The sequence below is a fragment of the Chinchilla lanigera genome, unplaced genomic scaffold (assembly GCF_000276665.1).
Source record: "Chinchilla lanigera isolate Chin_1 unplaced genomic scaffold, ChiLan1.0 scaffold00004, whole genome shotgun sequence".
In the NCBI taxonomy this organism is placed as follows: domain Eukaryota; kingdom Metazoa; phylum Chordata; class Mammalia; order Rodentia; family Chinchillidae; genus Chinchilla; species Chinchilla lanigera.
In genome coordinates, this window is record NW_004955405.1 from 35,620,143 (window position 1) to 35,636,213 (window position 16,071).

The following is a 16,071-nucleotide window of genomic DNA, read 5'->3' on the forward strand; positions in this document are numbered from 1 at the left end:
GTAACTCTGTATTGTCTGTATTGTGCTTGTGATATGTTGTAAAATGTTGTATGTCTGTTAATGTTTCCCTCATTTTATCCTTAAAATAAAAAAAATAAATAAATAAATAAATAAAAACAAAAGAAAGGCATTGAGCTTTTTCCCCAAAACAGAAATGTTTCTATGAACAAAGTTAATAATAACAAATTGCAAAGCATAACTAAAGCTAACTACATCTGATAAAAAGCTCATCTCATTTTGATATATTTTAGAACTATGTTGTCAGTTCTACTTTCTGAAACTCTTCACAGAGTGAATGTAAATAAAAGAGGTTATAGTAGCACAGAAGATGGTCCATCCTATAAGGTACCAACCCTGACACTTCTGAGCAGATAGTCACAGAGATCTGAATATATATGTCAATTTACCCTGATATATAATAAACATCAGCAGAGTACAAAAAATCTAAAGGGATGATATTGGCAATGATATAAGCAATAAGAAGAGATTGAGACCTTAGAAAATATATGCTCCATTTAAAAGGACTCAAACTCAATTATTTTTAAATACTCTTCAGCAAGTAACAATACACATAGGCATGTTAAATTACACCTAAAATTCAAAGTCCAGTAGGACTTTGAAAGTACTCTTCAAATACCATTTGCATCAATGTCTTCCCATGACCTCCTTCCTAAAATCTTTATTTTGTTAGCCAGGCATAGTAGTACACACCTATAATTCCAGTATACTGAGAGGCTGAGACAAGAGGAAAGAGGATCACATGTATAAGCCCAGCCTGGCCAATTTAATGACTGAGCAAAGCAACATAGTTACTAAAAGAAAACAACGCTGGAGACGTAGCTCAGTGCAAAGGTTCTGGTTCAGATTCCTAGGAGAGAAAAAAACAAAACTATATTTCCCTCACTTATCTCCCTATTCTGGCATTTATTATATGTCTTCATTGCAAATTTTTTGTCTCCTCTGCTGTTTGGCACAGAGATCTTGATTTTAAATTCTCTTAACACAAAATATACTGTTTTTCAAAAAACTATACATTTATAAAATCAAATCTAAACTCATTCCCTTTTGGTCTTGTCACCTAGAACAAAACATGAAAAGATCTTGGCCATGGAAAACACATGGCTTACTGATCTCCATCATAGTGAAAATCCTTGGTTATAAAGCAGTCCGAACCAGTTTAGAAGTATTCCAGAAGTGTTATGAAAGTAGTAAATCTAAATTAGATAAATTCAACATTTAGACAAGAAGCATCTACCTTTATCATTAAACAATTGCTAAAGTAACTTTGTGAGTTACCTACAAAAGAAAACATGCATCCACCTACTCTGAACACTACTCTAAGGGGAGACTTTTGTCTTCATATAAAGGCCACAAAAACTTCTTATGCTTATTTGAAAGACTGCCAAAGTTGAATAAATAAAAAAACAGAGAAACTAGACCACAAAAATATAAACTAAATAATGAAGGCAAAGTATAAAGAAAACTTTTGCATCAGTGTGCTAGTCTTAAACCTGAGATGGAAAAGGCTATGCCTTTTAGAAATTTAAAGAAAAAGTGTAGAGACACAGGATTCAACTTCTGAACAATTCCTCAGAAAAGTAACTCCATGGTGGAACAATAATTTCACCTGCAATGTGTAGGTGTCTGAAAAATGTGTCACACTTATTCCCTCTGGGTATTCATATTTCAGTTACAATCTATACTCTCAACCAATTCAGAACTGCTGCCATGTGAGTGAGCCCAGGCTAGCCCACTGATCTTGATAGACACATGACAATGTCACTCTGCCACCCATACAATATCCAACCAGCCCCTGTAATGGAGACACTGATCTGACACACAACTGACCCAACACACAAGAGAAAACCCCGCCAAGACCAAAACTACCCCGATGAGTTTAGACAAAATTTCCAAGCCCAGATTTACGTGCTAACCTGTTATTACACTAAGTTTTTACATTTGGGATAGTTCATTATGCAGCAGTAACTGAGTAAATACAAAGAAAGTGACAATCTGACAGGAACCAAGAGTTGTAGGAGGATAAGAATGCTTCTGCTACCTAGCCAGCCAAGAAGCAACTGTGACAGTAGAAAGTGTTAAAAAAAAAAAAAAAAAAGACCAACTTTCAAGTTGGGGCCAACTTAAAATAGATTTTAAAAACAGGTGACCCTTTCTTTACAGAGAAACAAAAGCTATATAAATGTTATCCATTCTTCAAAGCTCAATTCCAATCACATCTCTTCACTCATTCTGTTTCTGACTCCCCTTGGGTATAGTGGTGATAGTTGCTCTGCTACTTATGCATAGATGATAAATTATATTGGAAAGAAGTCTGGACTTTAATCAGTATATTTAAATTCACATTCTAGTTTCATCAGACATGTGTCTTTAGGCACATTCCTTAAATTTTTGAGTTTGGTTCCTAATCTCTTAATTAAAAATTAATAGCTTTCAATCCCATGGGACAGCTGTGAGAACTGAATTCTGAATGTGTCGACATGCTGAACACAATGTGTGTCAAGTGAATTTTGTTTCATTTATTCAACTTTACTGGATTCCTAACATATATCAGGCTACGTGCTGGACCCTGGGAGAAAGGAAACCATGACTAACAATACCACACACAATTGCCATGTACAAATAATTTCTCATGTGGACAGCCCTCCAATTAGCATGAAGCTAGAGATTATGCTTTGTATCTCTTCAGATTTCCTAAAAGCGTGTAATGCAGCAGCATTGCCTTTAAAGCACAACTAAAGAAGACTCACTTGACAGCTCACATCCATTCCTGCCTCCAACAGCACCTGTACAACTGCTTTGTGACCATTGCGGGCGGCAAGGTGAAGCGGAGTGTGTTTGCGAGTATTGCAGCTCATTAAGTTAGGGTGCGCACTGATGATCATTTTCACTACTCTAAGCCGTCCGTAGAGTGCTGCCAGGTCCAGGGGTGTTTCGAGCTTACTGTTCCTAATTGTAGGGTCGGTGAGCTCTTCTAGGAGAACAGCAACTACTTCTGAGTGTCCATACTGAGCTGCGCAGTGTAGGGCAGTTTCGTTTTCATTGTTCTGTTTAAGGCAAAGATATAAAGGCAATTCAATTAATTATCAAAATCTAAACACAGTAATTTAAAACCTGCAGTGTTCTAAAAAAACAAATTTAAGATTAATCTAAATATGTCTAGTCAAATTCTGTATTTGATAAAAGCATCCATCACTCGCTATATCAAAAATACCATGTTTTAAGCTAGGGATACAACTCAGTGGTACAGCATTTGTCTAATATGCACAGGGCACTGGTTTCAATTTCTAAAACAAACAAAAAGTCATATTTTGTACTTATCACTGTAATATAAAAAAGCAAATTTTTGCATCATATATTCCAACTTCTAAGAATGACAAATGATTTAGACAGAACAGTAAGTGGCCCACTGAGCCCAGACGGCCAGTGCTCTCTGGAGCATCATGCCTCTGTGACATGTGCCAGTGAGGGAGATTAATAACAGTTCTAACACACTTTTCATAGTCTGGCATTCCAAAAGACAGTTCAGATGGCAAATTCTTGGTAATGTAAGATTTATACAAAGGTTTCTCAAATTATTTTTCATTATATTTCCCATAAATATAAATAATTGCTTCTCTTGCAAAGAGAACAGAGATATTCTGACCCCAAAATATAATATTCTCTTTTCTAAAACATAATTATGAATTGAGAAGTAGACTTTGACTCACCACAGACAATAAGGAGTATTATAGTGCTAGATGTGCAGGTTGTAAATGTTTCTGTTGAAAAATCAATGGGTTTTTCCTAGAACTTTAAGCAAGATTAAAAAAACTTGTACCCATTCACAAAGCAGATTGACCGTGCAGACCATATGGGCAGGTGACATGGGTAGGATGGGGTTTGTAGCAGGAGGTAGAAGGGTCAGTCAAGAGAAATGTAAATAAAACATCTTAGCAATAAAAATGGAATGCGCATAAAGGCAGATTCAGGAGAGAAAGCAGCCACCAAGATCAGAGCTAATACTAGGTACTAAACACAGTTGCATTTTGCATGTGTTAAACTCATTTAATCCTGATTATGAGAGACATTACAATTACCATTATTCCCATTTTACACTAAGAGAAAACTAAGACACTGAGTAATTGAATGATGGATCTTAGATTATACAGCCCTTTAGTAGTAGGACCGGGATTTGAACCAGTGGACTATACTCAAACTCTTAACCACCACACGTTCCACCTTCCACAGTACCAATTACCTAATTTCATTTGCTAGTGTCTAGAAACTTTGCATATTTTGTCTCATTTAACTATTACAACAATTCCGCAAGATTGCTATTATACCTCTATTTCCTGGATAATGAAACCAAGAGTCAAAACAGTACACACATGCCAAAATCAGCACCTATGTCTCAAAATCCCAGACCCAGGCTCTTTCCACTATGTCACACTACCGTGTTTTGCTTTGTTCTAAAAGAAGAAATATTGTGAAATGAAAGGAAAATGCTCAAAAGTAAAGGACAACTGGGATGTGGGAAAAGAGAAGCAAAAGAAGGGGAAATCATGTAAGTATGTATATACAGGATAGCTAACATAGTTGTACTACTGTCTTCTATTGCCCTACAGAAAGGAACAGTTAATGATTACTTGTTTGATCAATCTTGTATGTCTCTATTTGTTTTCCTGAGAAACCACTTAGAAGATATCAATAACTAATATAACAACCATGGTTAATTTCCTACAACTTTGTCTGTAACTCTGTTTCATTTGCATTGTTCTTACGCTATTTTGTAAATGGATGTCTGTCTGTTAATATGTTTTCCTTCTTTTATTTTTTAAAATAAAAATAAAAGAAGAAATACCAGACACAAGTGATCTGAAAGCACTATTTCTAAGGACTGTGCCCAAAACACACCAAATGGGTTCATAGGAGATATCTGCTTAGATAGCTCTTTCTACCAAAACAAAACAACAGGAAGGTTCAAACTCAAAACAAATCTTAATGTCCCACAAAGTAACTCAAGCTTGCTCCGGATGATAGAAGGAGTGGAGATCAAAACACTTATAGAGAGGCAGAGGAGGAATAAAAACACACTAGAAAAGCCTTCTTCCTACTTTTGTTTCTGATATGAACTAAAGCACAGCATTTGAAGGTCAAATCTGGAAGAAAAACCTACTTCTTAAAGACACTTAATGAAAAACCAAGATCTGGTAGACTGGAATCCTGCTGAAGATACTATTTCTTCCATCATTTGTGGGGAATCATTATTGCACTTGGTTTGAATGTTTACTATAACCTACTTCCACAAAGATACTGACTGTGTACAGGTTTAGAGGCTCTGATTTTTAAAACGTGACGAAGTTTTACAAGCCTGATTTTTAAAAAAAGCAAGCTTATTATTTTAGAGCATGAAAATCTGACACAGAAATATGCTTCCTGAGCAACCCAATTTCTTCTTGGTCTGAAAGAGACTGAACCTCATTTTCCAAGCTACAGCACCTCTTTGGGTAAAGAGAAAGGTCAACTATGAAATAATGATTCCTCAGAAATCTCTCTGCTTTCCAAAGCCCTTAACCTAAGAAAATATGAGAGCAAAATTGAGAGTATTTTTTAATAATACCAATTAGCACAACTTAATCTCAAGAGAAATTATTCTGACTGTTCAAGACCTACTAAGGAGAAAATGCTCACAGACTTATATCCATAACCAACATATACTTGGATTCACATCACTGGAGACCAAAGTGGGGTATTGTTACAAAGCCATAACTGTATACTTGTGTCCACATTCAATAGTGGTCTAAAAAACAAAACATCTAATCTGAAATACACAGACTATGTTGCAGCACTCATTAATGATTATTAGCTGGTCAGCCAGACATGGTGGCGCACGCCTACAATCCCAGCACTTGGGAGGCTAAGGCAGGAGGATTGCTGTGAGTTTGAGGAGAATCTGGGTTACACATCAAATTGAAGGCAGCCTGAATTACATAGTGAGACCCTGTCTCAAAGAATAATAATAATAATAATAATAATAATAATAAGTACTAGTAGTAGGTCTACACAGACCTAAAATATTTTGAATTCCTTCATTTTTACCAAATGGGTAGTCTCTGAAAAATTAGGGCACTCCTAGATAGCATGACAAAACTGGATAACAAAAGCTAGATAACAAAAGCTATTTACCAAAAGACCTTGCTTCAAAGTAAAATATCTAACACAACTTGCGTTCAAGTTTCAGTAAATAGCAAAGCTCATGTATCCTCTGAGTTTTGATTCAATGTTAAAATAAAGGGCAAAAATGGGAGAAAGGGAAAGTAAAAGAAGACAAAAGATGAATATAGAGAGAATGTACACAAAATCAGAGGAAAGAAAATAAAAAATCAGTTGACAAAAGACATGAAGGATGTGACTATTATAAAAGCCATAATCAGGAAAGAGTCCTAGTTTGTTTTTCAAACCATGTCACTCTAAACTCATTACTAATTCTATGACAGTAGAATTAAAATAGAATAGAATTAGGATACAGCAGGATCTAGGCTGAAGTGCAAGCATGTCACTTACTAGCAACAGTGACTCTCATGACCCTCTCTACAGAACTTATAGTGTGGTTTATATATCAAAGACAAATCTAGGAATGTTATATAAACTTTAAATTTAAAACTTAGAATTATTTTTAAGGAAAGCTACACAGTAACCCTTCTTTATCTATGATTTCTGTATCTGCAGTTTCAGTTAATTACCGTCAACCAAGCCTCAAAATATTAAGAGTTATTTGAACACAAGCTCTGGGATACCTCTACAGTTCATCTGTCACTAAGGTGGCAACTCCATGACACCAGGTAGCAAATACAGTGTGGATACACAGGACAAAGGTGTGGACACACAGGACAAAGGTGTGATTCCTGTCCTCGTGGGATGAAGTGGGATGGTGCAAGATTTCATTGTGCTGGGGGAGTGGAAATTCCAGAAATAAACAAGTCATAAGTTTTGAATTGTGCACTGCACTGTTCTGAGTGGCATAATGAAATCTTTTTTTTTTTTTGTACCAGGAATCAGACTCACAACCTCATGCCTGCCAGGCAGGCACTGTGCCACTGAGCTACATCCCTGGCCCAGCCCAGTGAAATCTTATGCCATCCCACTTCATCCCAGGAATCACACCTTTGTCCAGTGTGTATCCACACTGTGTTTGCTACCTGGTATCACAGAGTTGCCACCTTAGTGACAGATGAACTGAGGAGGTATCCCACAGCTTGTGTTCAAATAACCCTAAATGGCCCAAAGCACAAGAACACTGATGCAAAGGAGACACCGAGACACACACACAGAAGGAAAGATGAACTCTGCTGCTACGTGGCAACAGGGCAGGGTATATAGGAGAAAACAGAACACACAGGGTTTGGTACTACTGAGGTTTCAGGCATCCACTAGGGCTCTCGCAGCATATCCTCCCTGAGTAAGGGGAACTACATCTTAGAAATCAAAGTTAGTTTTCAGAAATCAGAATGAAGTCCTGATTGTGATGCATAATTTCAACATCATAACATAGTATACTGCTGGTTAACAGACTGGACTTTGAATCAAAAAGAAACTACTCAAATGCTATGTTTATTACTAGCTATGATAAGGGTAAGTTACTTTACCCCCAAATATAAAGTAGGTATGATCATTAATAACTAAATCATTGGTCTCCCATTGGGGTCTAGTAAGATAATGTAGATAATGTGCTTTGGACAAGGCCTGGCATACAGTCAACACTCCACCAGTGATAGGATGTAAGACCACAATACCAATGTACTATTGTAAAGATCCTGCAGCCAGATAGTCCTGAGTTCAAATCTCAGTTTTAGTCACTCAGTAACATGTGCCCTCAGGTAAATTATGTGGCTTTACTGAGCCTGATTTCCCATCTATAAAAATGTTGAGTAATAACAGGACTTCAGAGAATTATTGTGAGACTTAATTAAATAACATTTTTGCAGGTGAAGTACTTAGAACAATGCTTGGCTTCTCTTTTGTCTCAATAAATGTCAATTACCACATTTATTCTTTTCCTCTATTGCTTAAATACATAAAGGTTTATAAGTAACTAGGACATTCTTGTACCATTCAGAAGGGGAAAAAAGAAATAAAGCTACATAAAAGCACAACTACTTATAAATATACAATTTTCACATTAGAAACTTTTAGGGGAAATAACATGGAGTGGGAAAACTATCAGCACTGTAGGGGGACTATATATAACAGAGAAACAAAAATATTGAAACTGATATTAAGAATCTCTAGAAATTTTCAACTTGTTGCCAAAGGAATCAAAGTAAAAAAAGAACTTTTTTTACTGATTTTTACAAAATCTGTTTAAAAGTAAGTTTTTATAACTAAATTGATCTGTTCCATACAACCAGAATCAAGTGTGCTTCTTAAAAACATACTCATACAGTTGTCATTGAAAATTTTCAACTTTCAAATATGAATGGATAGTACACATTTTTTTTGCTTGTTTTCGTGTCATTTTTTTGAAAATTTCATTTGTAAAAAACTAACACCCTCTTATTTAACCTTGGATTGTTTTCCCATTTTTATATCAGGTTTGCTTTACATCATTCAGACAATTTTAAGAATAACCACCAGATGGCTCATCCCACAAATGATCTAACTTTCAGTTTTCTCAGCAAGAGAAGAGCATTCTCTTAAATTTTCTTTTAGGATGATATGATGACAAAGATAACTGTGTCATATTTTTAAAGATAGACTATATTCTCATTTTTAAAATCTGCATTTTTATAAACTTACAAAGTTTCATTGTTATAAAATGTTGTTCCTAATTAGTCCTTTCAGTGTTGCATTTGATTGAAAATTTTTTCTTTTTGCTGTGTAACTAATGTTACTTTTTATTCTTTAGTCTGTATTTCAGTCAAAGATCTGCAGAGTCCACATCACTTTGAACAATATGCTAATTATACTTTATCAGATGTGCCTGCCCTAGAGTAACCTACTTTCATTGATATTGGATAGCTGCCAACCTACAGCTTAATGCCATGGTTGTAATTCAATTGTTGGACTGCATGCTGGTTTTCAAATACAGTTTTACAAAACAGGAACAGTAGGGGGCATGCAGAGCTCAAGATGCTGTCATCATACTGCACTGAGAGACCACACTGTACTTTCTGGAATCTGTAGCCTTATCTGTTTTAATACTAAGAATGGTATTCCTCTTTAAATATGTCCCTTATGTATAACATACTTTATATTCTTGCAAATATTTTATTTGTCAGTTTCATACTGCCATGTGGCATTTTGCTCAACTTTGTGTGTGTGTGTGTGTGTGTACAGGAAATTTTTAATTTAATATGTGACTAGCAACTGTACATGCTGCATTTTGCATTTTGAGTTGCAAAAAGTGTACTTAATTGTGAAAGTGCTACGAAAATGGAAAAGCATTATGCAAATGATCGCTATCATCATTGTTTTAGCATTTAAAATTTTATTAAGGAACACTCTAATTCTCATTACAAATGTGAATGCTGTTCTATCTTTAAATATTCAACAGCTATAAAATGGATGATTATATAAGACAGGCAAAAATATTACAACTACTTCCTTTATGTGGGATTTTCTCATTATCAAAGGATCTTCATAAGTGCCCAACTTAGTACTGTGGAACATATCTATACACCAAAGAAATTTTCATATTTCTCCTTTAGGAAAGTCAGCAGTAGAAAGGTTTTTGGCAGAGTAAAGATAAAAATAATCAATTTTCAATATGGCTTTGCCTTTGCAAAACTCTACAGTAAATTACAGCACCAACAAATATTTGACAAGTGCACCTGTTCATTGACTCTGGAATGTGATGGTCCCTGATGAATAAGAATCTTCACAATTTCCACATCTCCTTTCCAGGCAGCCAGATGAATAGGAAAATAACCTTTGTTATCTGCTACATTTGTTGATGCCTCATACTGAAGTAGTTTGAGAACTATATCCCTAAAAAGAAAGAAAATAAAAGAACACAAGAGAAAAGAAAATATGCTGAACAACATTGATTTCATTGGACATATCATTATGAAAGTATACTACTAGGTGATGGCTAGTAATATAAAGTAATCATTCAAAGTATTAAATCATAAAATTGGTTTCAAGAGTTTGCCTATTTGACATGCTATTTTACTTACGTAAAAAACAAACACCACCACACTTTATGTGTAAACACACACACACACATCTAACCAATAAAATTACTTATTTTTTCCAGTGATGGGGATGGAACCCAGAGCTTTGCACCAGGCAGCTTTTCTATACTGAGCTATATCTCCAGCCCCAATGGAACTACATAATAGAATTTATGTATGCACAGCATATCTTATTTCATTAAAGTCAAAAGGACACCTTCTTCCATTTTTTAAAAAAAGAAGTATTTCCAGGCAGCCTATATCTGAAATTTAGCCTGAAAGAAAAGTAGAAATTATAAGGGTACTCCCTGTTTACAAAAAAAAAAAAAAAAAAAAAGGTATAATACCAAGGAACATGTAGGGAATTTACATATCATTCCTATAGAGAACTGGAATAAGTTACTTAAGATGCACATAAAAGAGAAAATTAGCCAAGTAGAGAACGAGCCCTGAAAAAGCCAGATGTATTACTACAGGGTTAAAAAAAGGTTTAGTAACTTTTCAGCCATGGTACACAACACTCTGTGTATTATCCGTAATCATGTGTTCCCCTTTCTCTTTCAAGCAAGAAATGAGTTCTGGAAGGAAATGCATTTAAGAGACAAGTCCCACAATTAATGCAATTTCAACACATACTCTATATTCTCTATCTATAGGATTCTGTATTCAATTCCCAACAGGTTTTCAAAGTAAAGATCTTGAAATAAAATAAGCAATCTCATGAAGAATTAATTAATAATTATTAAGGTATAGTATACTGAATTTTGTATAAAACAATCAAAAACAGTAATTTCATATCCAAAACTGTTTTCATTTAGATACATTTTAAGAAGTTAATTTTAATAATTCACTACACAAAATCTTAAACGGATACATACACATTATATACTAAGGTTATTTCTTATATAATGAATTACCAATGTGGAAAATGAATGGAAAAGGAAGATCTAAAGTTAAATTTTTCATAAAATCAGACCCTGTAAATAACAAATGAGAAAAGTTGGAAGAAGTTTGAATAGAGCAGGGTTAGAACTCTGACAGCTCACATGAAAATTAGGTATGATAACAATATAAAATGATAGTAAATAGTAAAAGAGACTGCCCAAAACGTGGCCTAAACACTGGACTTGGTTCTACATGTATGAAATCATGATGAAAGAACAGAAAATGTGTCTGTAAACACTTAGAAAGTTCCACGGAGTCGCAAATTTCCTAATTATAAGATTTCTGAGAAATTAAAAAACAAATTTTATCTTAATATTTTTAAAAACCAGCATTACTTTATAAGTTCTGAATTTGAAGATTTAGATTTGAGCTCCACCTAGGCAAACTACCTAACACTGTGACCCTGGAGAAATTATTTAGTCCCATTTTTTTCTTTTGTGTAGAAGATACTGTAATAACAATGCCTCCTACTCAGGACTGATAGAGTATTAAATCACTTGATAAATAATAAAACACTACACAAATAATAGTACTGGTCCAAGAAAAAATAAAATCCTTTAGATGAAAATGCATAGAGAAAATCACCTTGGAAAAAGAGAATCTTAAAATCAGAAGGAAACTTAATATTATCCAGTTCACAGGGTTCTCTTAGTATCTGCCATATAAAGGTTTTTACATAGGGCTTCCACTCTGAGGTAAGTAAATAACTACACTGAGGATTTAATCAATAGCTCTGAACAACAAAGAGCTGTGAAGAACTTGATTTAGCTTGAAGCCCCATCTCAATTCTATTTACTAACTTGGTTACCTTGAGCAAATCAAATAACCTGTATCTCTCTTTCAGATATTGCTAATACAGAATTCAGAGATTACAGCTTCTTACCGTTTCAAAGGGTTATGGGGTAAATCAAATGAGAAAGACATGATTGTAAAGTTATATACAATCAAAAAAACTATTCTCAAGGCAAGCTGTTGCCAATACTAAACAATTTCAATAACTTAACAGAAACATTTCAGCACTTAAAAGGTAAAGTAAGAGCCTCAGGAAGTTGGTCAAACTACTTGAATCTTAAAAGGAAGATTTATTTTAGTACAGAATAGATTTCTTCAAATTAAAGATAATTGTGGGGCAGATTTTTATCTCATTTCCTAATGTGTGAGCAAGTTAAAAAATCCAACCCTTTTTCTCCTAGAAAGTATTTACTTCTGCTATGGTTCGGATATAGTTTGTATCCTCCAACGGTTGTGTGTTGAAATTTAACCACCACTGTAAAGTATTAAGAAGGTGGAAACCTAATCAGACTCTGATGGTTAGAGATGGAGCCTTTGGGAAGTTATTAGATTAGATAAAATCATCAGGGTAGAGCCTGTATGATTAAGTCTGGTGGCTTTATATGACAAAAGGGAAAGAGATCAGAAGAGATGCACAGGTGCATATGCCTGCTCCCTGTTTCTGGCCGTGTGATATCTTGTACCACCTTGGGGCTCTGCCAGCAAGATAATCAGCAGATGTAGGTCATACACCTTGGGCCAGAACGGTAAGCCAAGTGTGACTTTTCACTAGAAAATTACCAGGCCTCAGGTATTTCATTAGAGTAATACTAAAATAGACAAATATACCTTTCAAAAGGTAATAAGGAAAGGCTGACTATTATCAATTCCATTTCCTTTTACTCTCAAACCATTCAGAATTCCATTTGTTCTTTCGCTCAAATTTTACTGACATTTTCTAATAATATGTATGATAGGTATTCATTCTTTTTCATCAAGAAGATTTATGATACAGTGGGGGGAAAAGTCTATTTTTAGAAATGACCTACCAATCATTTGTGTTATGTAGTATAATTACCATCTAATATCTAAATCGTAACATAATAATCTGGATATTTGTGAAATTGTCTTTGGTAAGGACTAAGATCCTAACTAAATATTATTAATTTTATTTAAATCTTTATTAAAATAATTTATCTTATTAGATGTGCTTGTTTTTAAATTTAAACTTTTAAATTTTTATTTATGTGGAGCTTTACCTCTTTTGCAGAGATATTAGCTAATGAACTGAGATCAGGTATTCAGTATGAAAATATATTTTTGAAATATAAAGTTACATGTCTAATCAAACAGGTACCTATCAGTGTATCATAAATATAATAAATTATTAACCAACATACTGTCATTAATCTTTCTTATGATACATCCATGTTAAATGAACTAAATAGGACTTTACCTATTTAAATACCTAAATCAGAAGAGTAGTCAACACTAAAATATCAACTCCATATTATTACTTTTTATGTTTATTTAGGTCGAACCTTTAGTCTTCTACAGAGGTATCACCAAGTGAATGAACATACTGACAATGCTTGGTTACCTGGCATGAAATATTAAATTATATTGCTAGTTAATGTATGTAGAATAGCAAGTAGCAAAATACTCCCTATATCTTAAACATAAACTAGAAATATTTCTGGTATCCAGCATTTGAAAATTTTAAAATGCTCTAGGATCGGGGCATAATTCAGCAGTAAATTGTATGCTCAGTATGTGGGATATCCTGGTTTTAATCCCCAGCACACATTATATAAAAAAAGATATAAAATTCTGAAGTAAATATATATATTTGGTTTTGGTTTTTCTCCGGTACCGGGAACGAACTCATGACCTTGCGCTTGCCAGGTAGGCGCTTTGCCGTTGAGCTAAATCCCCAGCCCCCTGAAGTAAATATAGTTCATGGAGATCATAGGAAAATAATTTCATGTCTCAAGAGCAAAATAAAATATCAAATTAAATTTATTAATGATCCAATTTAAATTATTTCAATTATATGCAGCTTGAAACTAACACATATAAGTGCAGGGAAAAAATAGAAGTTCTGAAAGCTTTGATTTTTGCCACAATACTTAATTTTAATTCATTTTTGAGAGATGTAAATGTATTTCTGAATAATATGAAATATCTCCAAAGAAGTGCAGTATATGTTCTGAGTAAAATTAAGTTGGAAATATCAGCATTCAGAAGTCTGCCTCAACAGCAAGACTTTCGGTAATTAAATCACAGACAAAAAATGTTTACTTTTCATCTTCATATGGTTGCAGAATTAACAAACTAATGAAACTACCAAATTCAATATTGCTTTTTTGAGTTGATTTTCTTAAACCTTTTTACTTCTCTTGTTCAAGGGGAATAAATAAATTTGCAGATGTGCACAACATGATCACAAATACATTTCATTTTCTGATTGAAACTTCTTTACATATTGAATTCCCTCTCATATATATTTCTAGATTATAGAGTAAATGAAAGTAAATTTTAACTAGCTAATATCCTTGTCCAAGAAAGAACTAATCAGACAAAAAATGTTGTTAGTTATTCAAATAGCAATTTAATATGCCAGATTATATATTTTTCTCTGTGTGTCTCTCTGTGTCTCTGTGTCTCTGTCTCTCTCTCTCTCTTTCTCTTTTATGGTACTAGGGATCAGACTCAAGGACATCCTACCATTGCCCAGGCTGGCAGTGAATTTGCAAACCCCCTTCCTCAGCTTCCTGAGTAGCTGGGATTAAAAGTGTGCTCCATGGTGCCCAGGCAGATTTTGGAATTTTGTGAAGAGGTACTCTTCTTTCATTAGGAGAAAGAGACAGAAACAGAGATAGAGACAGAGACAGAGATACAGACACACACACACACACACACACACACACACAGCACAATCAAAATTACAAATAGCTTAGTATCCGGATTCTAGACCCAGTGTAATACACAATTTGCATTACAGATAGTGGGTTATAAAAAGCATTATACACTGAAAATAGTTCAAAGTAAGATTACAAAATACTTTAAATCCTACATATATTAAAATATACATATTTCAAAGATACAATAACAATTTATTGATATTTTTCAAAACAGCATTCAAGAGTCACAATGCACTGAATAGTTTAATACAATAAGACTTAAGAAAATAAGCAATTCTCTAGGTAGAGAAGTAGAATAAAATAGAAATATCAAGGTTTGTGAAAGGTAAGATACAGTTTTTTTTTAAAAAAGGACTGAGGGTGTAGCTTAGTGGTAGTTTGTCTAGCATGCACAATGCCCTGGGTTCTATACCAAGTACTGGAAAAAAAGGAATAGGGTAGGAGGACAAAAAGAAGAATGGAAAAAAGAAAATTTAAGAAGGAAATGGAGGACTAGGAATATAGCTCAGCAGCACAAGCACCTGCCTAGGAAGCACATGGTCCTGAGTCTGATTCCCAGTGCAAAAAATAAACAAATAATAAATAAATAAATGGAGAGAAAGGAATGGAGGGAAGCAGGAAAGGGTAAGAGGTAGGAGGTGAAGGGAGGGAAGGAAGGAAGGAAGGAAGGAAGGAAGGAAGGGGGAAAGCAGGCAGGCAGGTCAATTGCTATTCAGAAAAGAATTCAGTGATTTGGATTTATAGCAGAAACACATAAAACTTGCTACAGAAGAAAAAACTGATAGGTCTTCACCCTATCTTGAAATAATTTGGGCTTTCTTCTATTACATGCAGATAGTAACTTTCTAATCTGTAATTACAAATGACCTAGGAAATCTCCAATAGGGTACATTTTCTATTGTGTCCATATCTAGCTAACTGAAATCAAGTTGTTCAATATGAAATAAAGCGTTTGACGTACAAAATTCTGTTCCATTTGTGGATTAGTTACTATTGATGAACAAACTCAATAATATGTGCAAGAATATGGGAAGAAGCAGGTTTAATTGGCAATGTGATGGACTTAGATTGTATACTGGGGATAAAGACCTGTATTCAAACTAAAAATGAATGGTAGGGCATGGTAACATTCCTTCCAATTCTGATTCCATAAATCTTAGTCTATAAATTATACTGTCCAGGGAAAGAATCTAGAGCAGAGGGATACATAGAACAACAATAAATATGGAAGTGGTATGTTTCCATGCTACATGTTAAGG

The 16,071-nt window shown here is 34.3% G+C and overlaps 1 protein-coding gene across 2 annotated transcripts in view; it reads right to left on the bottom strand.

Moving 5' to 3' along the window:
• Positions 1-16,071, bottom strand: part of Anks1b (ankyrin repeat and sterile alpha motif domain containing 1B) — a gene marked incomplete at its 5' end in the record, with an annotated part of 1,074,464 nt that overhangs the window by 918,530 nt on the left and 139,863 nt on the right. For both annotated transcript variants that reach the window (XM_005374511.2, XM_013518589.1), the window contains 2 exon segments: positions 2,769-3,065; positions 9,831-9,987. In XM_005374511.2, coding sequence (XP_005374568.1) covers positions 2,769-3,065; positions 9,831-9,987 — 454 coding nt within the window.